This window comes from Mesoplodon mirus (genome assembly GCF_964341445.2).
Source record: "Mesoplodon mirus genome assembly, chromosome: 3".
Classification (NCBI taxonomy): domain Eukaryota; kingdom Metazoa; phylum Chordata; class Mammalia; order Artiodactyla; family Ziphiidae; genus Mesoplodon; species Mesoplodon mirus.
In genome coordinates, this window is record NC_138978.1 from 131,879,135 (window position 1) to 131,903,474 (window position 24,340).

General features: G+C 35.1%; 1 protein-coding gene across 3 annotated transcripts in view; it reads left to right on the forward strand.

The window, feature by feature from the left end:
- The window catches only part of AKT3 (AKT serine/threonine kinase 3), a 391,924-nt gene that overhangs the window by 153,852 nt on the left and 213,732 nt on the right, over positions 1-24,340 (forward strand). For 2 of the 3 annotated variants that reach the window (XM_082616001.1, XM_082616000.1), the window contains exon 3: positions 1-126. In XM_082616001.1, the coding sequence (XP_082472127.1) occupies positions 1-126 (126 nt within the window). Of the gene's footprint in view, positions 127-8,685; positions 8,803-24,340 lie in introns of all 3 variants that reach the window. The other variant, XM_082616002.1, reaches the window with a different exon arrangement.

Below are 24,340 nucleotides of genomic sequence, written 5' to 3' on the forward strand. Positions count from 1 at the left end.
GAGAATATATAAAAAACTGGAGGCCAAGATATTTCCTTTTGAAGACAGATGGCTCATTCATAGGATATAAAGAGAAACCCCAAGATGTGGATTTACCTTATCCCCTCAACAACTTTTCAGTAGCAAGTAAGTTAATTATAACTGTTGATTCACCTTGTATTTATTTATTTGTATGGCCTTATGTGTCACATATCATGGGATATATGAAAAGCTTATGAAAAAGTTTAGGTTTGTATTTAATAGCAGAGAAATTTTCAGCTTGGATAGAATTTCAGTTCCTTAGCATAGGGATTATCGATAATATGTGGTCTTATATAATGCAAAATAGTTTAATATTTTTTATAGTTAGAACTTTGTGATAAAAACAATTCCTCAAATACATATCTCAAGTTTTTCTCTATAAAGTGTAAACAAAGACCTTTGAACTTGGTTGCTGGACTGAACTTGGTTGTAAGATGTTGCAGTACTTAGTGCATCTCTAATCAAAGTTTCCTATCATAATTTTAGCTCTTTTGATTGATTGTATGATAAGAAAGAAGTGATTTACATTAGACATTATTTTCTGGGGAGATTTTATGTTTGTAGTAAATTTTTCTTCCTTACAAATATCTAACAAAAATGTAATTTAAACTTATTTAGAAATTGTATATTTGCTTGAACATAGCACAAAATAAACTGAAAGATGATGATTATAATTGTTATGACCAGGCTTTCAGATTGTTCAAATTACTGATTAATCAATGAAAGGAGTTTTCTGTGTTGATTTAGGAGTAAAGCATTTTAAAAGTTATGTTAACTTAAAACAAACTTGCATAAGAGATAAAGTTTGTACCATTGGGATAAAATCTTTAACTAGACACCATTCTTAATTTTAATTTTGGTTGTATGTTGTTATCTATTAGCCACGTTTAGAAAAGATGTGAGGGAAAATTAAAGCAAAAAATAAATTAAAAATATAATAAATAGCAACATCAGAAAATGCAAGGTACTAAAAATCCTCGAATATTATAAAAGTCATTTTATCATTATATAAAGCCCCAGTCTTTTTTATGGATACTTTCTTTCAATTTTTTTAAACAATAAGGTAAAACAATAAAACAAAGAGTTTGTGAAATCTTACTTAAAAAAAAAAATTCTCTGTTTATATAAGTGGATTGTTCCATAGGGAATTTCATTTTTTAAAGAGTGAGAATACTGTTGTATTTGTGTATTAATTAAGAAAATAATTTTTCTCTCCACCAAATTTATGACTTTCTTTCAGTAGAAAATTATTTTAGAAATCCTATTGTCAATTGAAATAATATCTTGTACTTTGTATTGACTCTAAGAATGCATTTTCTTGCTAAAGATCTTTTGTGCAAGCATTTGCTTTAAAGTGATGGAAATTGGCTTTTAAAACATAAGCAACATACATTATCATATCTGACCTAAAGCCAGTATGGTTTCTTAGTTTCTTCTATTTTACTAGCAAATGCTATTATTGGTTTGTCTGAAATAATTTATAAAGTACAGAACTCCTGTATCTGCTGATCAAAATGCAGCATTCTTTGACCTTATGAAATTTCACACCTCAACAAGTTTTAAAGACATACTGTATGTCACAGTCTGCCAACATCTGCTCTGACACTTCCACTGGCAGAGGCTGAAATAAATGCTGCACTCTTGAGGAGAAAACCTATTTAGTGACTGACAGTCAACTTATCCATGAAATCAATATTAGTCAACATCTGTAATTTTTGCTTGTATAATCAAGTAGTTGTGGATAGTTGACTCAAACTAATAAGTGAAGTTATAGACCGGCTCCTTAATTTTTGGAAGGATGTTAATGTGGATCTTACACTAAATAAACTATTTTAAATTGATTATTTTAACGCATGACTTATTGCAATTGTAAGTTTTATAAATAATAATTATCTGAGGAAATAATGTGTAGTGAAATGGGCCCTGGTTGAAGAAATAGTTCAAATTTAAGCTCTACCAAAAGCCATGAGTATGACCTTGGGCAGGTCATTCTCTGAGACGCTGTGGTCTTTAGTCCCTTCATCAGCATAGTGAGAACATCTGGATTCAATGAATTTGTAAGGCCCTTTTGTCTCTAACATTCTGTGATTCTGAGGGGAGTTTGAGCAGGCCCTTGAAGAGTGAGTAGGAATTAAGCAAATTAAAATAGAGGTGAAGGATATTCCAGGCAGAGAGTAACAAAGAATGTTTTCATGAGATATTAAGAGAAGGAACAGTTGGAGCCAGAGAGGGTTACTCCACCAATAGTTTCCCTTTTGTCCTAGCCCACTTTAGTATATGAAAAAAGGTACTATTATATGAAAAAAGAAACTAGAAATACAAGGTATTTCAAAGCTACTTTGGGAAATGTTACATATACACATGTATTCTATTCATAGCTACAATGAGTCCCCTATTTTTCCTGATAATTAAAAATGGTACTTCAAAAATTAATCTTTGTGGGTGTTAATGAAATTTTACCAAAATAGGTTTTTTATCCATATGAAAAAAATAAAGTATGGGAACTAGAAGGGACTTGTAATTGATCTTTCCAAACTTCATGAAGTTTCAAATTCCTTTTCTTCTGATTTAAAATTTCCAAACAGATAAGTCTTTATACTAGTTGTTTCTACTTTCTAGTCCACTGCAGCCTAACTTGCTTTCTTATTCACTTGATTGAAACCACTTTTAGTAAGTTCTCCAATGACCCCTTAATTGCTAAGACTAGTAGACATTTTTCAGTTCTTTTTTTCCTGAATTTATATCTGGGATATATTTTATACTTTTGATTACTACTTCCTTTTTGGGATGATCTCTCCCATTGTGTTCTAGGATGCTTTTCTTTCCTGGTTTTCTTCCTTTGCCTATTGCATGCATTTTGATATCTAACTGGATTCTGGCCAAGGACTGTTCTCACTATGTACCCTCTCCCTGGATGGTCACATTCACATTAAGGTTTCAGTTACTCCTAGTATGCAGCTTGCTCCCACACTTATGTATCTTCAGGGCAGGCCTCTTTTCTGAGCATTAAGGTACTATATTCAACTGACTGCTAGACATCTCTACCTAGATATTCTTTTGTAGTCAACATATCCTAAGCTGAACTGAAGATAATTTTGTCAACTTTCCCCGCAAAAGTCTCACTACCTCAGTTCTGTCTTGAGCAGAAACCTGGATCTATTCCATGCCTTTTTTTCCCTTCAAATCTTCACCCCAGGGCTTCCCTGGTGGCGTAGTGGTTGAGAGTCCGCCTGCCGATGCAGGGGATACAGGTTGGTGCCCCAGTCCGGGAGGATCCCACATGCTGCGGAGCGGCTGGGCCCATGAGCCATCGCCTCGAGAGGCTACAACAGTGAGAGGCCCGTGTACTGCAAAAAAAAAAAAAAAAAAAAATCTTCACCCCACTCCCAATTCATTTCTAGTCCTGCTGGTTTTGCTTATTTCTTTAACTTATGTTCTTCTCTGTAATCACCCTAGAATAAGCCCTCATCATCTCTGCTATAAATTCTTAACTATAGATCTCTGCCTGGAGTTTCTACCACTCATATTCTTCCTTCACATGACTGTCAAAGTGATCTTTCTAAAATTAAATCCTAACTATGCTGCTACCCTGTGAAAGCCCTGCCCTGGATCTTCATTGCCTACTGGATAAAGTCCAGATTCCTTCTATATCACACAAAGATCTCCTCAATCTGGCCTCTGCTTTCAACTCTTGCCTCATCTCTCCTTTGATGTCCAATTATACTTTGGCAGTACTGAACTGCTTATAATTCCCTATATAAACTATGCTGCTTTCCTACTCTGAGCCTTTGTTTTTGCTGTTCCCTCTGATTAGAATGTCCTTCTGTCCTCTATTTGCCGGAATAATTTTTTTTTCATCCTTTAAGACAATTCAGATTTAAATCCCTATCCTCATTCCTTGCTAAATTATTCCTCTCTGCTCTTTACAGCGCTGTTATCTTTTGTTGTTATCACGTTGTTTCTTGGTTGTCTTGTTCATGTGTATGTCTCGTCCACTAATCTGTGAGTTATTTTAGGGGAAAAAGCCTAGTGTTATATCTCCTAGTGCCTACGTACTGGGGTTTAATAACTGTTTTTGAATGAATGTCTGAAAATATCTAGTCCAGATTTCTCCTTTTTTAGATGAGAAAAAAGAAGCCTTTGAAAATTCAGTGATCATTTTAAGGTTGCTTTACTAGGTAGTGGTAGTTAAGTATCAAGATTAAAACTCAAACCTCTCTTCCATCATTTAGCTGTTATCTCCCGCTCTGTGCTAGCCCCCCGTCCCCCCCCCCCCAGTTCCCCGCCTCCATTCTGTGACATTTTCCCTATCTAGAGCTTTGAGATCTGATTCTGGGTCAGATTCCAACTCTTAAATTCTAAATATCCTTTGGCATGCGGATTGTGAACTCTCCAACACCTATAAAATGCGGATAACAGTATTTGACCTTTATCCTTTTTTGGGTGGAACAAATGTGAACTATATGTGTAGTTGCCTTCTAAATATACTATAGAAATGGAAGTAAAATAATATTTTTTTCAAGAAAATTATATCTCTAATCAGAATTATGGTTAGCTAAGTTACTAATTATATATTGAGGTTTATCTTGGCATAGGAAACATTACACTTTGACTGAAAAATAATATAGGATACATACAAGCATTGTTGCAAAGCTATTTTCAAAGGTACATTGAGCACAATAGCTTGTCTACCCAGTTAGTAGACATGGTCTGACATTTTGACAGTTATTAGCCCAACTCAGAAGTGGGAACAATTGCCCAATGGAGAACTTGAACATTTGCCCAGGTCTTGAGGCTCATCCTACTTTTGATCTAATCCTTCCTCCTCACAGTTCTGGGAAGGGAGAAGTGCGAACCTGTGTCCCCAGGAGCACCTACTAGAATTCTCCCTTATTCCATGTTGCAGAAACTGGCCCACTCTGACAATATCCCTTTCCTCTCTGAAACCTTTCTTCTATCTTCTTCTATCTTTTTTAAAAAAGAAATTGGTCAGTCTGCACTTCGTAGTCCAGTTTTAAAAGTGAAATGACATGTTTACTCACTAATCTGTTTTTCTTCTTCTCTTTGAAAGAAAGTAAGGGAATTGTGGGACTTTAACCTACCAAAAACCATTTTTACCTCTGAATAAATATTAGACTCAGAGATTTTAAATGTGTAGAAAAACCAATGATTCCTACTAATGCTTTCATTGTGGTTGTTCACGGGGATAGAGAAATAGCCTATGACTTGATTCTTAGTCTTACACAACACGTAATAGAAAAGTCTGCAATCTAGAAAAGCAATCCTGTAAATCTAAAATAACCCTATGCTATATAAATGTATACAAGGATTATGAGAGATCAGAATAGCTTACTTTTAAAGGGCTTATTGATTATTAGAACCATACTAGATTCTAAAAGGAGTATAAAATACAATTTTTGTTTGTAGGAATTTATCATTGACTCTGGAACACATTTGAATAGAGCATATAGCAATGGGAGGAAAAATGAGATGAATTTTATAGAAAATAAATGCTGTAGAAGTTGAGAGAGTAGGTAAAGGTAAGGTAAGATGACTAGATAAGAATTTATGCATGAGATAAGGTTAACATGAGCCCAGAAGGACAGGTGATATTTAGGTTTTTGGAAGAAGGAAGGCTTTCTCAGTGAGGTTAACAACATAAGCAAATATGAAGTCTGGAATTAAGGAGTAGCCTGTTTGTGAATAGTATAGGCAATATGCTAGATGGATAGAGAGTTTTTCTTGGAGGAAAAAAACGTTACAATTAGATAAATTGTAATCAGGTTGTGAAAGCTCTTGAATACCAGATTGATGTTTTTAATGGAAACCCATTGAAAATCATTGGTGGCCTTTGAGCAAACCATTGGTGGCTTTTGAGCATTAGATATCCAATCACTGTTTGATTAAAAAAGAACCTATATGGTTATAGTGTACAGTAGAAGGCATTCATCCATAGATGAGTAGTTTACTTTCTCTTTCTACCATGAGTCAATCAGTCAGCTAGAGATTGTCTTATTTTCCAGTCTCACTGTTATCATCCTAGTTCAGTTCTTCATCAATTCCCCCCCTGGATTATTTTGATAGTCTCTTAATAGATCTCTTGCCTTCAAGTATTCTCCTCTCTGGAGTAGTTGGAAGCAATGCATAAGATAGATTCATCTTCAAAAAAAAATCTTCCCTTGCAAATATCATCTTGCTCAGAAGAATCTTAAATTTTCTCCATTTTCACAAGAGGAAGATGAATTTTTTTCATATTTATGTTTATACTGTATATATTCAAGTATTCCTTTTTTCTTCTATTACTCCTCAATGTTCCATACATTTTTGGGACCTAAATTGCTAGATTTTATTAGGTTCAATTGCATGTGGAATTCTAACCCTGCTTTTGTTTTGAGTGATTTTTAGACTATTTTATGTACTTGGTCATTTGAAGATTTGGTGCTTTTTTCCCTCTAATTGGGTTCAGATTTTTAGGAAAACAGACAGTTATATCTGGTACTAGGTGCATCTATCTCACCGTAAGGAATGCCTTACTTAAAAATTAAGTGAATTACTATCAATTTAATCAAGATTTCTTCCTATCCTCCATTTTTATGGGTGGTACTATATTCATATATTTGCAAAATTTAACCCATAAACCAAGTTTAGAATTGGGAGTGGAGAGAACCTTTTTTAAAAATCACTTTGAAAGGAATAGTTTTTAGAAAATTTTAAACAGTATAATGCCATATTTAGTCACACATTTCCTTCCTCTCATTCAAGTCACACTTCAATCTGATAAGAAAAAAAATTTCCACAGAATTTCTACTCCTTCCTCCTTTTTTCTACATTGTACAACGAATGTGCACAAAAGAAAATGTGTAATCCCATTTTAATGGATTTAGAGTTTCAAATCCAGCTCCTCCTACATGTAAGAACAACCCTCTGTATCTCTGAAAGATTTCATCAGTTACATGTCCTTTATAAACATAAATTTATGTGTGTATCATTTGAGTTTCCTATTAGATAATCTCATGATTTTAATACTTCCTTTATTATAGTACTGCAGGTGACCTGCTCAGATTTTGGTTAGAGCCTGTATTTCCCCTAATACAGGAAAAGATGATCTCTCACCCCTCTTTTCTGATTTACTCTAGAGCTAATCTATTTAGTTGTAGTCTTTACCTTCTCAGCCCCATTCATCAGCATATAACTTACTATGGGATCTTATGTAGAATCAAGGGAAATGATAAACTTCCATAGTACAATCACTGTGTATACTCATTTAAAACATTTCCTGTAACATTTATTATAAGATCTGGTATATTGGAAGGTCACTTGACTTGGAGTCAGTAGACCTAAGTTTGAGTCTTGGTTCTGCTACTTTACTAGCTATGTGACCTTGGGCAAATGGCATAACTTTTCTGATCTTCGTTTTTCTCATCTTTAACTGTGAGGTTATCTACTTCTCAGGATTATGGTGAGGGTTAAATGAGATGATATAAGTGAAAACACTTTGTAAATTATAAATGCTATACAAATAAAAGTAATAACATAAGATAGAATATGCTCAGTAATATTTTCTTAATTGAGTTAAATGGCAGCCATTTTCCCCTCTCCAGCTAAGTTACATTGGAGTAGGGTGGAAACTACTCTATTGGGTTTTCTTTAAAGACCATTACAAGTTTTAAGTAGAACCTGTCTATAACGAGGTTGAAGTTGAGACCAGCAGCTCTTGTTTGGTTTGGGGAAATTTTTCAGTTTTATTTAATGCCGAAGACTATTGTCTGTAGAGGCTAGTCTTTCTTATAACTAAACAACATGAGTTAGACCCCTAAACCATGCCCATGGCCTTTCTGGAAAACGAAGAAGACATCACTGCAGCTGAAAGGGCAGCATCATTTGGATTGACCTCAGAGGAACTGGGTGCAGACCAAATTCTTTAATTAGAAGTTTTAGTCAGAAGTTTTTTGTTTTTTAATAAAAGTAATAAATCCTCAGATATCTTTCTGACTGTTCTAAGAGGATCCTTTGGTTACCGTCCACTGTGGAAAAATTTTAAATTAATTTGGTTCTCCCATTAGATAATTGCATTTTTGTAAGACAGAGTTTGCAATGGGGATTGTTTTTAGGGGAAAGCAGGCAAGGAGTGATCAATGTTAATAGCTTACGTTAATGTGAGGACATAGAAGAGATCCCAGCAGAACCAACCTTCCTTCCTCCCTTCCTTCATCCCTTTCTTTTTCCCTTCCTCCCTTTCTCCTCTTCTTCCTTCTCTCTCTGCCTTGCTTCCTCCCTCCCTCCCTCCCTCCCTCCTTCCCTCTCTCATTCAACTTCCCCTAAGGTCAGCAATCAACTCTCACTTATCCAAAGATACTTATGTAAAGAACACCATACATGTAATAATTTTCACTGAATTCTTCTTAAATACTTTTAAATTAAATTGTTTTTAAATATTTTTACCTTTCTTTACTTCCTTTTCTCATTATCCTAAGTAACAACTTCACACGCTTTGTTCTGTTTTGAAATTTCTTACCTTATGTGCATATGATTTAAAGTAACACAATTTGGAAACATAGGAGTTATCACAATTAATAATTAAACATATTTTTAGGAAATCTAAGTTCAAATGAATATTTAGAAAGTTTTTATTGAGGGTTTATTGTGTTCTCAACATTGTACCAGGTACTGAGGGAAAAAAGAAGGAAATAAGGAAGGAAACCAACCTTTCTTTGAGCGTTACTATGTGCCAGGCCCTTTCACATATGTTATCTCATTTAATCTTCACAACAACATTCTGAGGTAAGTATTATGTTCTCCATTTTAAAGAGACTGAGAGAGATTATGTGACTTGCTTTAGGTCACTTATCTGGCAAATGGCAGAGCCAGAATTTCAACCTGTGTCTAACAGAACGCTAACCTTAAAGCCTGCGTTCATTTTCATTAATCCACAGACATGTGATATAGCTCTTGGATTTGAAGAATTTATAAGCTAGTACCAAAAATATGCCACAAACCCTTGGAGTTAGTATTTTGTGATTGGTATTTTGATGGTTCAGTTCTGAAGTAAATTTATAATTAATATATTCAGTAAGAGTTTAGGAAAGGGAGGTATCATTAAGGACTAGATCATCAAGAAAAGCCTCATTGAAAATTGAAATTGTTTGGAGAAATAGTAAGATTTCAAAAGATGGCATTATTCCAGGTAACAGGAATAGCAATAATTTGAAAACATTATTTCTAAGAAACTTTGGCTGAATCTCTTATTGTTAATTTAAATGGGTATGAAATCCTCAGATATGAATGAAATCTCCAGATGGTATGTTATTTCTTTATCCCTGTATAGAGTGAAAAATATCAAAGGAGAAAGAAGGATAAATGATAGGAATAAATATGGCACTTGAAATATTTAGCAGAATGCCATAATCATACCAGATACTTTGTTTTCTTAGTGTCAGAGTTAGGCATTTGGTCCCCTATTTGCTTACTTGTCGTTTTACATGCAGTTTCTGTAGTAACATTGCTATTCATCTTCTCTTCTAGTAGAATATAAAATAATTTTACTGATGCAAATAAATATTCTATTTTAAAATATCATCTTAAAGTCAATACTTTTTTTTTTAGCTAAAAATATTTTGAACTGTAGCTTGTAGCTTGGAAAGGGGCGCATCATCTATCTGTTTATTTTTTCAAAATCCAACTTATTTTGTGTAAGAGAGCTGAGGTGGTGTGAATGCGGAGTGATTACTGGGTGTGGGGTGGGAGGATCACCACCTGCAGCCTGTGTGTAATAAGCAGCTGTGGTGGATTTTCGTATAATTTTTAAATATTAAATTAATTATTAATAGGTCAATATACTTCAGTTTTTCAAATAGAATTTTACTGAGCGTATAACACTCAGCTAGCCTTTGGTGCTAAGGATCCTTGTACTGCTGTTTTATCTTATTACTGATCCTAGAATTTTCCTCTATGATACCCTTCCATATCTAAAGAGTAAAAATAATTCTTTTTACACACATTTCTGAGTATACTCATTTATCACCTGATTACTTCTATAGATTATTTTTGGTTAAGTTAAATGTAAATAAAACCTAGCTGCCTTATTTGTTTAATATTTGTTTTTTAACTTAAATTTTTTTTTTCTAAAAAGTAGAGCTTTATGTGTAATTACTTTTTAAAATTGTAAATTAGGGAATTCCCTGGTGGTCCAGTGGTTAGGACTCTGCCCTGTTACTGCTCTGGGTAAGGAACTAAGATCCTGCACGCTGCATGTTGCAGCCAAAAAAAATCCCAAAATTGTAAATTAAAAAATGATTATATGCCCATTATATTTGCTGCTTTAATCCCATCTTACTTATAATTAATACATATGACATTAACAGAGACTTAAGGAAGTAAAGGAAGAGAACTAACATGTTTTAAACGCCTACTATGTATGAGGTGCCTTATTTACAGGAACATGACAAGAAAAACATGAAATGAATATTACCTTAAAAAAAGCCAAACTACATAGTGAAACTGAGACCTAGAGAGATTAAGAAACTTTCCTAGAGTCTCAAAGCAAGTACATGGGACAATTAACTATGATTTGGATTCTGGACTAACATCCGGCTTGAATGCATTTAATCATAAATGGGGTTCAGAGATGACGACACTGTTCAAGTAATGTATATTCAGTACCACAAAAACTTCGTTATATGTCAAGTATTACTAACAGTAGGTTAATAGCAGACTCTCATTGTTCTCAAGAGGTATATTTTATTTAACTGTGAAATTTATTTATACTACAGCAGAGGGACAAGCATGGAGGTGGTAGCCAGGTGGCTGATTATTTGATAGAAATTTATTATGTAATATTGGGCCAGTCACTTCACCACCCTGGTGTTTTATCATCTGTGATGAGAAGGAGTTGGAATGAAGGATCTCTGAAGTCTTTTCTTCTAGAAGTCAATGATTTGCCTATCAGCAGCAGATAATAATTTCTTGGAACATTCAGTCTATTGAGAAGTAATAATAATAATAACCACTTGTTGAGCACCTGTGTGCTATGCACTTTATATGTATATTACTAGTCCTGCTGACATTTTTTTCAGGATACATAATATCTCTATTTTATAGCTAGGGAAACTGGGCTCATAGAATTTGCCAGTGGTCATGCATCTAATAAACTTTGGAAATGAAAGCTAAACCCACAGCTTTCAGGTGTTGAGGCCAGTGCTTTTTTCACACCACTGCTTAACTAAAACATCTCTGGCTGCTGTAGGGTCTTCAGGTAAGAGGTTTTCTAGCATAGGCAGTTCAGAAGGTGTGGGCTTTCCATGCCCCTAGACTAGATTATATGTTAGCATCATAGATCAAATCTTGTCATTCTCAACTAGTATATGAAAATATATTTCAGAGCTTTTGGATATTTCCATTTAAGGAAACTGTAGCTTAATGCAGAGAATTTAGTAGGTGAAGATTTCAGCCTTCTTCTTCCAATTATATCAAAGAAGTCATAGGAGAAACTAATTTTTAGAGACAGAATCATCTGGATATTAGAACTAATTATATTATCATTGCATTTTTAACAAACTAGATTTGAGGGACACGTTTTTTATCCTGCTGCAGTTATATACTAAATCGCTGCCTTTCTGTTTTTTCCCCTATATCTATATGCTATTTTAAAGCATTTGTTATATTTTGAATAAAGTTAAATGAGGCTCAAGGCCGCAGTCAGGGGAAGGACCTTTAAGCCTTGGAACTTAGGAAGGATAGAGAGGCATTCTTTGGGGTTGGAAATAATACATAATCAAGCAGATGCTAATGAAAAAATGAAATGCAGAGCATGAAAAAAGAGGCAAGGGTGCCTGTTTGAAAGTTTTATGGAGGAGAGTACATTGCCCCTTTATTACAATAATGTTTCTGCACTATAATAAGGTCTTTCATTGCAAGTTCAGCTTTTTTCATTCATTTGTTTTGTGCTCTGCTTCCTGTTACTAATTGTCAGCACAATGGTCTTCCAACTATGAAGTCTCAGTGTCCTTTTGGACCAATTTGTCATTGTCTTTCTCCCTCACCCCCAACCCGTGCACTATTACTATGGTTGCATTTTTAGACATTTTTAATGTTTTAAAATGGCAGTGCTTTTGAAACATGCCAGAATAGTTCATGCTAATTGAATCATCCAACCAGCAACAGTTATTGCTTCCAAAAGCACACTGATAAAGTTTCTGTCTCTATAGGATATTCTTATAAAGTAATTAAAATATGTAATTCTTTATTGTATTATTCCATTTGCATTGTTTCCTTTGAGCTTTACAATCGTCCTATGGAAATAGGACATTTTGTTAAAATATTTTTGTTAAACGGTATTATTTACAGATCTACTGTTACCTCCTAAATTCTTTGGGATTTCTGTGCCTTTAGGAACTTACATTTCCACTGTTTTTCTGCTAATGGCTCTCTATTCTTATAGCTAGATTATTTTACATGACTAAGGAACCAACAAGGTTGGCTTAGATTGACAAACCTGAAGAAGTTCCGATTCCGATAACTCTAGTTACATGTTAATTTATGTTAGGTTTTTAACATTTTGGTCAATAAATATTTCAAATGTGCTCTCAGCTTTGTATCAATAATCTAATATTGACAGAAAGACATTTTTCCAATGTAACTTTGGCCAATTTTCTTTGGTGGAAAACTGTTTCAGTACTCTGCATGTCACCTGTTTCTATCACTTTAGTATTGCAGAACACTTGAAAGTGAAGTATATAAATAAAACTTGTTATAAATAAATAAAACTTTCCTTCTCTCTTATAAGCAGCTAACATTCCTAAAACAATATGTGACATACTAAGAAGATCCAAGAATTTAGAGCTAGAAAGCCTGGATCAGAGACTCAGCTTTACAACCTTAATGACTTGATGATTTTGAACAAGTGACTTAAAAATCAGCTTTCATTTTCTTTTTTCTATTTGTGAAATGGAAATGATGAAAATACTTTAGAACTTTATTGGGAGAATTAAGTGAGAAATAATGCATGTAATATCTTAATGTTGTGGGTAAGCTGCTAATAATATGCTAAAATAAAGACTTAGTAGTTAATTATTGAAAAAGAATGAATTTTGGAGAAATATATAATGGAAAGCATAGTTTCCCTGTTGACCTAAGTTGGCAAAGATGAGATTTTTTTCTATTCTACTAGAGATGAATGAGCTGATTATCCCAATGTATGCTGTTCATTTGGCTTGCAGTGTATCAAACTAAATTATAAATTAAGTATTTTTGTACTGTTACAAAGACGCAGAGACCTGTTTGTGGCTGTGGTTGAAACTTTTTAAATGAGTTTGAGTAAGACTAATCAGGCTAATAGTATGTAGGACAACTTGGACAGGGAGAGAAGGCTGGAGAAAGGGAGACTATCTGGGAGGCCATTTCAGGGATCCAGATTTTGGTAATAAATTCTCCAGTTGGACGTTAGCAGTGAAAAGAAGGGATGGTTTGTTACAAAAGAACTGTTACAGTGAACGTTGCAGGCTGGGTTGAAGGAGAATCCAAGATGACTGAGGATGTGTTTCTTGGATGATTAGGAAGATGATACAGAAATAAAATGAATGGAAACATTGTGTTGGTGTTGTAATTTTCAGTTTGGAAGATGAAAAGAAACAACCTTTTAGATATATTGAGAATGAGGAAATAATAGGTCCTCAAAAGAGAGATGCCAGTTTTGCCCTATGGAAATGGAGCTCGATGGAAAGGCTGACACTAAAGGGGCAGGTTTAAGAGTCATCAAACGTCAGGTGATAATTGCGGCAGAGCCATGAGAGAGACTCTTCAGAATGACATCCAAAGTCCTTACCAGGTCATTGAAGGTCCTTTTGATCTCATCTCCTACCACACCCAGAACTTACTTTACTCCAGTCACACTGGACTTGCCATTTCTCAGACATGTCTGTGGGCTCTCTCCAACTGTGGGTCTTTGCTCTTACTGTTCCTTTGACCCAGATCACTCTTTCCACAGATGTCTGCATTGGTTGCCCATTTCATTAAGGAATACCCTTTCTAACTAGTCTTTCTAAAATAGCACCACCTTCCCTGTCATTTTAACTTGTTGCCCTACATAATTTTTCTTCATAGTACTTATTATCATCTATTATGTTATAAATTAATTGTTTTACTTGTTTATTGCTTGACCACTTATCTCCTCAGTAAAATATAAGCTTTATGAAAAATAGGGACTTTGTTTTCTTCACTGCTGTATTTCCAGTGCCTGGCTTGTTGTCAGGCATGCTGTGAGCACACAATAAATATTTGTTTAATGAATGTCTAAATTTACTAAGGATAAAATTATCATAAAAGAAAAGCATAACACAAAGTTCTCAGCATAAGGGAGCAGCTCAGTTCTAAGGAAGAATCCTTAAGAAAGAAGATTAATGAATGGTCAGAGAGTTGCAGGTAAAATCAGGCAAGTCTCTGTCATGGGGACCTGGGAGAGTGACTCACAGGTAGGGAGTCAGGAGCATCAGATGCAGCAAAGAAATGAAAATGAGAAAAAGGAAAATGTATTTGATGAGAAGATTTCAGGAGACTGGTAGAAACCACAACTTAGCTAAATGGTTAAGGAATATGTAACAAAGGCCACTCTTGTAAATAATGTCTTTTAAAGGGAAGGAAAGCAGCATTCAATACATGTGCATCTTGCTCTATGTGTATATTTATTGTTTGTTCACCCTGGTATGCATTGATAAGCAACTGTGAAGATGAGTAGAAATTGTCACATTGATACATGGAAGCTTGAGGTATTTAAGTTGTAAATTAAAGTTGATACAAAATAAATTGATTATTCTAGTAGTGATACCTTTAAACTTCAGTGCCCAATGAAATATTCTGAAGTTTATTAACTTGTGTTCAATGAGTTTAATTCACTAGAAGGGTCTTTATTTTAGGTATTCAAATATACACTTTATTTTCAAAAAATAATTTCCTTGGACATTTTTGGTACATACTTTGAGGAAAGAATCTAATAGTATTTTGGAAGGAGTTTCTGTTTTTGACTTCTTATCGTAAAATTTTTCAGACATACAGGTAAGTAGAGAAAATAGCTTACTGAACTCTAATGGCTATTGTATTGCAAAACAAACAAAAAGCAGAACCAAAAAATAGCTTGCCTAATGGTATATTAGATGTTTGCATGACTCTTACAACTCTGTTAGGAAATGCCTCATGTCATTTTCATTATCTTAAACATTGTCCCACAGTGACCACAGTGTATTTTTACCTGAAATTTCAAGTATATGGAGGGTATGCAGAGAACAGTTGTTCTAGAAGACTCTTGAAGTATTTGTTTGATTAATTAGAAGCAGGATATGGTGGACCAACAAGATGGAGATACGTTGATTGGGAAAGTGTTGGCTCTAAATGTACTTTTGGTAAATGGTGTTATCTGTGGTGACCATATTCATGAAAGAAAAGCATATTAGGAGAAGTTCATGTTAACATGTTGTGATTTCAAATACAGTTTAAATCCACAAGTAGTATCCATGTTAAAACCAAAGAAGTAAGGTTTATGATAATTAAAATGTCAGAATTAGAAATATGTATCAAAGTGAAAACATCTTCTAGAGTGGAAATAATGTTAGTGACCCAGTCTTACTCCCCTCTTGTATAGAATTTTGTATTTTATAAAATAACTTTTTTTTTCTCTTCTATTTCCTTATATGGAGAAGGGTATGTTGACTCTGGGTAATAGGCAAATGATTCAGACCCAAACACTAGAAACATGCAGCTGGACCAATGCAAGTTTGGGAATCACTTTTCTATCATTACTAATTGAAATTTTTTATTACCACTAGCTTTACTGGTATTGCAGTTTGTGAAATCCAGCAGTGAAAACATCTGGAGGCTCTGCTGCCCTCCTTGCTGCATTCTTTCTCTTCTGTTCCTCATTTGAATCCACCTTTCCCTTACATGCCTACTTGGAGAAACAAAAAGTGGCAGCATCAGTATCCTACGAAGGGTAATCCTCATCGCTAACCATTCCTATGGTGTATTCAGAGCCAGGAGCAAACACATTGGGGCCCACCTCCCTCTTCAAACATCGTTATCAGATGAAAGTTATCCTGGATTTCTTTGTAGAAGAAAAGATGTCACAGAAGGGAGAACAGTCAAGCACAGGAAGGTATGGGGAAGGCACAGAGGAGGGAACAGATAGTCCTTTCATCTGCAGATGATTACTGATTTTTTTTTTTTAATTTTTTTTTTGCGGTACGCGGGCCTCTCACTGTTGTGGCCTCTCCCGTTGTGGAGCACAGGCTCTGGACATGCAGGCCCAGCGGCCATGGCTCATGGGCCCAGCCGCTCCGCGGCATGTGGGATCCTCCTGGACCGGGGCATGAACCCATGTCCCCTGCATCGGCAGGCGGACTCTCAACCACTGCGCCACCAGGGAAGCCCTACTGATTTTTTTTTTAAAGGCAGTTTTCCTAGCAGTGTATTCTTTCCAGATGAGCATGGAATGTGGATTCAGACAGACCTCGGGTAAATCCTTATACAGTTACTTACAAGCTGTGTGTCTGTGAGCAAGTTATTTAGCTAGCTTCAGTGTCAATTCTCTCATTTATAATGTGGAGGATAATAACGTAACAGCTCTTAGGTTTGACCTTCACATGAAATTAACGTTTAGAAACCTCTAATCAGTGCAGTGCCTGGCACATAGTGATTGCAGTGCACATATCCTCTACTGATCTTGCTCTCTACCAGGGTACCTGCCACCCCTAAGCTATTATCCCCTCAGTGGAATTAATAAATCTCTTTAAGATTGATGTGTTGAGTCTTAATTGGATGCTATGCTTTTTTGCTCCCTGGATAATAAAACCTTTAAATAAAGAAATGTTTTTTCCCTCTTTTAAAGAATATCTGTGATAGTATTATATCTGGGGCCTTAAAAATAAACTCTCTTTATGGTCATTATAACTCAAAGAGCATTATTTAATTTTGTGATTTAATTATAAATAGAATCTATTATTATGTGTTTGGTGTTCACATTGGATGTTAGTGAAACTATTTTTAAAAGAATATAGTTAGCACTTAAAGGGTTAAAGCGTTTGAAATAAAACCTAATCTTTTAAATAAAATCTGAACAGGTGATGTCTAAAAAATTTTTTGGTATGTATTTTCTTGATTTAGCATCTTGCATTTCCTCTATTTATTTGGCTTTCAGGTTTACAGAGTAATTACAGCTTTGAATGAAACTGGTCATCTGTGGTTCAGAGTGGTCTAAAAGTAAATAGGATGATTGAAATTCAGCTTAGAGTTTAACTTGGTCAGGTGAGTGTAGCTAGTGTATCTATTTAATTTAAATACTGGTGTAACAAAAAATTTATTGAAAAATATCATCTACCCATAAAAGAATTCAGAATAATGGTAGTAAAGATGATCCAAGATCTCAAGAAAAAATGGAGGCAGGGCTTGAGAAGATACAAAAATGTAGACGAACTAAGGAACAAACAAACAGATGAACAATACAATATCTGAAATAAAAAAATACACTAGAAGGAAACAGTAGCAGAATAAGTGAGGCAGAGGAATGGATAAGTGAGCTGGAAGACAGAATGGTGGAAATCACTGCCACAGAACAGAATAAAGAAAAAAGAGTGAAAAGAAATGAAGACAGCCTGAGACCACTGGGACAATGTCAGATGCACAAACATTTGCATTATAGGGGTCCCAGAAGAAGAAGAGAGAAAGGACCTGAGAAAATACTGGAAGAGATAATAGCTGAAAACTTCCCAAACATGGGAAAGGAAACAGTCACCCAAGTCCAGGAAGTGTGGAGAGTCCCAGGCAGGATAAACCCATGGAGGAACACACCAAGACACATAGTAATCAAATTGACAAAAATTAAATACAAAGAAAAAATATTAAAAGCAACAAGGGAAGAGCAACAAATAACATGCAAGGGAACTCCCATAAGGTTATCAGCTGATTTCTCAGCAGAAACTCTGCATGCCAGAAGGGAGTGGCATGATATGTTTAAAGTGATGAAAGGGAAGAACCTACAACCAAGGATACTCTACCCAGCAAGGCTGTCATTCAGATTCAACAGAGAAATCAAAAACTTTACAGACAAGCAAAAGCTAAGATAATTCAGCAACACCAGATCAGCTTTGCAACAAATGCTAAAGAAACTTCTCTAGGCAGAAATGAAAAGGCCAAGACTAGAGACGAAAAAATTCCATATGGAAAAGCTCTTTGGTAAACGCAAACACACAGTAAAGGTAGGAGATTATCCACACACAAATATGATATCAGAACCAGGAATTGTGAGAAGAGAGCACAAATGCAGGTGATTGGAAATGCATTTGAAGTTGAAAGACCACCAACTTAAAACAATCTTGTTTATATATAGAATGCTCTCTCAAAACCTCATGATAACCACAAATCAAAAATCTACAATTGATGCACACACAAAAAAGAAAAAGGAATCCAAACACAACACTAAAATTAGTCATCAGCTCACAAGGGAAGAGAACAAAAGAATAAGGGAAGAAAAAAAGACCTACAAAAACAAACCCCAAACAGTTAATGAAATGGCATTAAGAACATACATATTGATAATTACCTTAAGTGTAAATGGATTAAATGCTCCAACCAAAAGACATAGACTAGCCGAATGTATACAAAAGCATGACCCATATATATGCTATCTACAAGAGACCCACTTCAGATCTAGGGACACATACAAACTGAAAGTGACAGGATGGAAAAAGATATTCCATGCAAATGGAAATCAAAAAAAAGCTGGTGTAGCAATACTCATATCAGACAAAGTAGACTTTAAAGATGAGACAAGAAGGACACTACCTAGTGATCAAGGGATCGATCCAAGAAGAAGATATAACAATTGATAGTATATATGCACCCAACACAGGAGCACCTCAATATATAAGGCAAATACAGTCATAAAAGGAGAAATTGACAGTAACACAATAATAGTGGTGGGCTTTAATACCCCACTCTCATCAGTGGACAGATCATCCAGACAGAAAATCAATAAGGAAACACAGGCCTGAAATGACACATTAGACCAGATGGACTTAACTGATACTTATAGAGCATTCTATCCAAAAACAGCAGATTACACATTCTTCTCAAGTGCACATGGAATATTCTCCAGGTTTATTCACATGCTGGGGCACAAAGCGAACCTTGAAAAATTCAAGAAAATTGAAATTATATCAAGCATCTCTTCTGACGACAATGGTATGAGATTAGAAATCAACCACACGGAAAAAAAGTGTAAAATAACAAACACATGGAGGCTAAACTATATCCTACTAAACAACCAATAGATCACTGAAGAAATCAAATAGAAAATCAAAAAATACCTAGAGACAAACGAAAACAAAAGCATGACGATCCAAAACCTATGGGACACAGTAAAAGCAGTTCTAAGAGGGAAGTTTATAGCAATACACTCTTAAGTCAGGAAACAAGAAAAATCTCTAATAAGCAACCTAGCCTTATGCCTAAAGCAACTAGAGAAAGAACAACAAACAAAACCCAAAGCTAGTAGAAGGAAAGAAATTATAAAGATCAGAGCAGAAATAAATGAAATAGAGACAAAGACAATAATAGATCCGTGAAACTAAAAGTTGGTTCTTTGAAAAGGTGAACAAAGTTAATAAACCTTTAGCCAGACTCATCAAGAAAAAAGGGGAGAGGGCTCAAATCAATAAAGTTAGAAATGAAAAAGGAGAAGTTACAACGGACACCAAAGAAATACAAAGGATCTTAAGAGACTACTAGAAGCAACTATATGCCAAAGAAATGGATAACCTAGAAGAAATGGACAAATTATTATAAAGGTACAATCTCCTGAGACTGAACCAGGAAGAAACAAAATATGACCAGACCAATCACAAGTACTGAAATTGAAACTTTTAAAAACTCCCAACAAGCAAAAGTCCAGGACTAGATGCCTCCACAGGCAAATTCTATCAAACATTTAGAGAAGAGTTAACACGTATCCTTCTGAAACTATTCCAAAAATTGCAGAGGACGGAACACTCCCTAACTCATTCTAACTCATCATCCTGATATCAAAAGCAGATAGAGACCACACACACACGCACACAAAATTACAGCCCAATATCACTGATGAACATAGATGCAAAAATCCTCAACAGAAGTACTAGCAATCCAAATCTGACAATACATTAAAAGGGTTATACACCATGGTCAAGTGGGATTTATCCAAGGGATGCAAGGATTTTTCAGTGTCCTCAAATCAGTTAGTATGATACACCACAGCAACAAGTTGAAGAATAAAAACCATATATGATCATCTCAATAGATGCAGAAAAAGCTTTTGACAAGATTCAACACCCATTTATGATAAAAACTATAGAAAGTGGGCCTAGAGGGAATGTACCTCAACATAATAAAGACCTTATATGACAAACCTACAGCTAACATCATACTCAACAGTGAAAAACTGAAAGCATTTCCTCACAGATCAGGAACAAGACAAGGATGTCCACTTTCACCACCGCAATTCAACATAGTTTTGGAAGTCCTAGGCAGGGCAATCAGAGAAGAAAAAGAAATAAAAAGAATCCAGATTGGAAAAGAAGTAAAACTGTCACTCTTCACAGATGACATGATACTATACATAGAGAATCCTAAAGATGCCACCAGAAAGTACTAGAGCTCTTCAATGAATACAAAATTTGTACACAGAAATCTATTGCATTTCTATACATTAACATTGAAAGATCAGGAAGAGAAATTAATGAAACAATCCCATTTACCATCACATCAAAATGAATAAAATACCTAGGAATAAACTTACCGAAGGAGGCAAAAGACCTGTACACTGAAAACTGTAAGATGCTGATGAAAGAAATCAAAGATGACACTAATAGATGGAGAGATATACCATGTTCTTGGATTGGAAGAATGCATATTGTCAAAATAACTATAGTACCCAAGGCAATCAACAGATTCAATACAATCCCTATCAAACTACCATTTTTTACCAAACTAGAACAAAAAAATCTTGACACATCATAGACCAGAGACATATCAGTACATGTTTTGTTACCTGAACATTATTGACTGGAGATGTATCAATACGTTTTTAGAGAGTAATACAATTAATATCACTGGGCAAAATTGTTAGAAGCCTAAAGTTGATCAAGGGTTCATTTTACAACTTAACGATTGTTGTTAGCATTTACATTTTGCTCTGTTAGGTTTTTGTTCTAACCTTGTGTATATTATCAACACAAGTTTATTACCATAAAATTTTCAAAAATGAAGCATCGTGAAATTTTGAGTGAAGAAGAATTTGTGGGTGAATTTCATGCACCGAAATTTCTCTGATTGTCCAAGTGTCATATATACTACTGTCTCAGAAGATGATAGTTCTTCAGAATATAGTTCTGATTCAGACTGTGAATATTAGACCAACAAAAAGATAAAAAACCTTCGCAATTGATTCTGATTCGGAAAGTGAAAATGAAACCCACTGTGCTGGAGAATGCTCCTTTGCTTCTACAGAAGTGGATTGAAGATAACATTTCATGAAATTAGAAGACTTTACAGGTGTGTCAGGTGTAAGTATTGAATGTAATAACCTGCAAAATGTTAGTGAAATAACAGAATTAATTTTGGGTAAGGACTTTTTCAAGTTGGTCGCTTCTCAAAGAAAGTTGTATCATGAACAGAATGAAAAATCACATAAGAAGTATGAGAAGGCTTTAAAATGGACTGATGTAACCAATAGTGACATGAAAAAGTTTCTTGGATTAATAATTTTGATGGGACAAATAAAGTCACACTGGAAAGAATATTGGTTGATTGATCCCTTACTTGAAACACCTATTTTTCCAAAGATTATGATGAGAAGATGTTTGGAACAAATAATGATATTTATTCACTTTAGTGGTAGCTTGGAAACTCCACTTCCTGCAGACAGAATTTCAAAAGTTAAACCTCTTCTGGATTATTTTCCATCTGTATACCCAAACGAGCCATCACTTGTGGAGAGGATGACTCAGATTCAAAACCTATAATCCCGGAAAATGTACAAAATATGGAATTTCGGTCAGGATGGATAGCAAATGCGAAACTGATATATATGCAAACTTGAGATTTACACAGGTGAAGGAAAGAAATTGCAAGAAACAATATTATCGGTCCTACAACCTTATCTTGGTTCATGGCACCATACTTACCAAGAGAGTTATTACAGCAGTGTGTCCACATCTGAAATGTTGAAAAATAAAACCAGAGTTTGTGGGATTATAAGAGAGAATCCTGGTCTATCAAACCAATTAAAGGAGAAATCTAAAAATCTACAGAAGGGAGAAATGACATTCACATGGAAGGGAGACGTGATTCTTATATGGAAAGACAAGAGATTAGTCCGCCTGGTGACAACGATTCATGACACCTCCATAGCATCTACAGGAAAGGAAGACAGGAGGACTGGTCATCAGATAACTAAGCCCACTTGTATATTAGAGTATAATAAATATATGAAAGGAGTTGATCGATCTGATCAATATTTGGCAAACTTAGTATCCTCCAGAAAACTTGAAAATGGTATAAGAAAGTGGGTTTCTATTTGAGTAATTGTGGTTTATTCAATGCGTTTAAAATTTATTGCAGCCTTAATGCACAGAGTAAAATGACTTACAAGCAATTTTTTGTTAGCAGTAGCTAGAGAATGTGTAACTGACCATTCTGGTGAATGTAGTGGTAGTACTGCACCTGGTCCTTCTTGTGGCATTTTTAAAAGAGCCGCCCGCCCACAAAGATCCACCTTGTTGACTATCAGGTAAAAGAAACAAACATATTCTAGAGGAAATAATACCCACAGGACTAAAAAATGCCACCAGAAAATGTAGGTTCTGCTTTTTTGTAATAGATGTTCTGTTCCTCTGCACAGAGGTGACTGCTATACTGCGTATCACACTTGAACAAAGTACTAGAATACTTTAGTTAGATATGTACAAAGTTTCAAATAAATACATTAAGTGCAAAAAAGTTGTTGATATTTACTCAAATGCGGGTGTTTAAGTATTCACTTACATAACAAATTGCCAGCCACAGGCATTAGTTTCTGCCAAAATCCCCCAGTCAATAATGTGTTAAAATTTGTATGGAGACAAAAAAGACCCTGGATAGCCAAAGCAATCATTTTTTTAAATATGTTTTGGCTGTGCCAGGTCTTAGTCACGGCATGCGGGATTTTCATTGCCACATGTGAGATCTTCATTGCGGCATGCAGGATCTTTAGTTGCAGCATGCGGGATCTAGTTTCCTGTCTAAGGATTCAACCGGGGTCCCCTGCATTGGGAGCATGGAGTCTTAACCACTGGACTACCAGGGAAGGCCTGCCAAAGCAATCTGGAGAAAGAAAAAGGATGCTGGAGGAATCAGGCTTCCTGAGTTCAGACTATACTACAAAGCTACAGTCATCAAAATAGTATGTTACTGCACAAAAACAGAAAGATAGATCAATGGAACAGGATAGAAAATTCACAAATAAATGCATGCACCTATGGTCAGTTAATCTATGACAAAGGAGGCAAGAGTATACAATGGAGAAAAGATAGTCTCTTTAATAAATGGTGCCAGGAAAACTGGACAGCTACATGTACAAAAATGAAATTAGAACATTCTTTAACACCATACACAAAAATAAACTCAAAATGGATTAAAGACCTAAATGTAAGACCTATAAAACTCTTAGAAGAAAACATAAGCAGAACACTCTTTGACATAAATCATAGCAAAGTCTTTTTCGATCCTTTGCCCAGAGTGATGGAAAGAAAAACAAATAAACAAATGGAATGTAATTATACTCAAAAGCTTTTGCACAGCAAAGCAACCATAGACACAACTAAATGACAACCCACAGAATGGGAGAAAATATTTTCAAATGATGTGACTGACAAAGGATTAATCTCCAAAATTTACAAACAGCACATGCAGCTGAATATCAAAAAAATAAACAACCCAATCAAAAAACTGGCCAGACACCTAAATAGACATTTCTCCAAAGAAGACATACAGATGGCCAGGAGGCACATGAAAACATTCTCAACATCACTAAGTATTAGAGAAATGCAAATCAAAACTACAATGAGATACCACCTCACACCAGTCAGAATGTTCATCATTAAAAAGTCTACAAACAATAGATGCTGGAGAGGGTGTGGAGAAAAGGGAACCCTCCTACACTGTTGGTGGGAACATAAATTGGTACAAGCACTATGGAGAACAGTATGGAGGTTTCTTTCAAAACTAAGAATAGAGCTACCATATGATCCAGCAATCCCACTCCTGG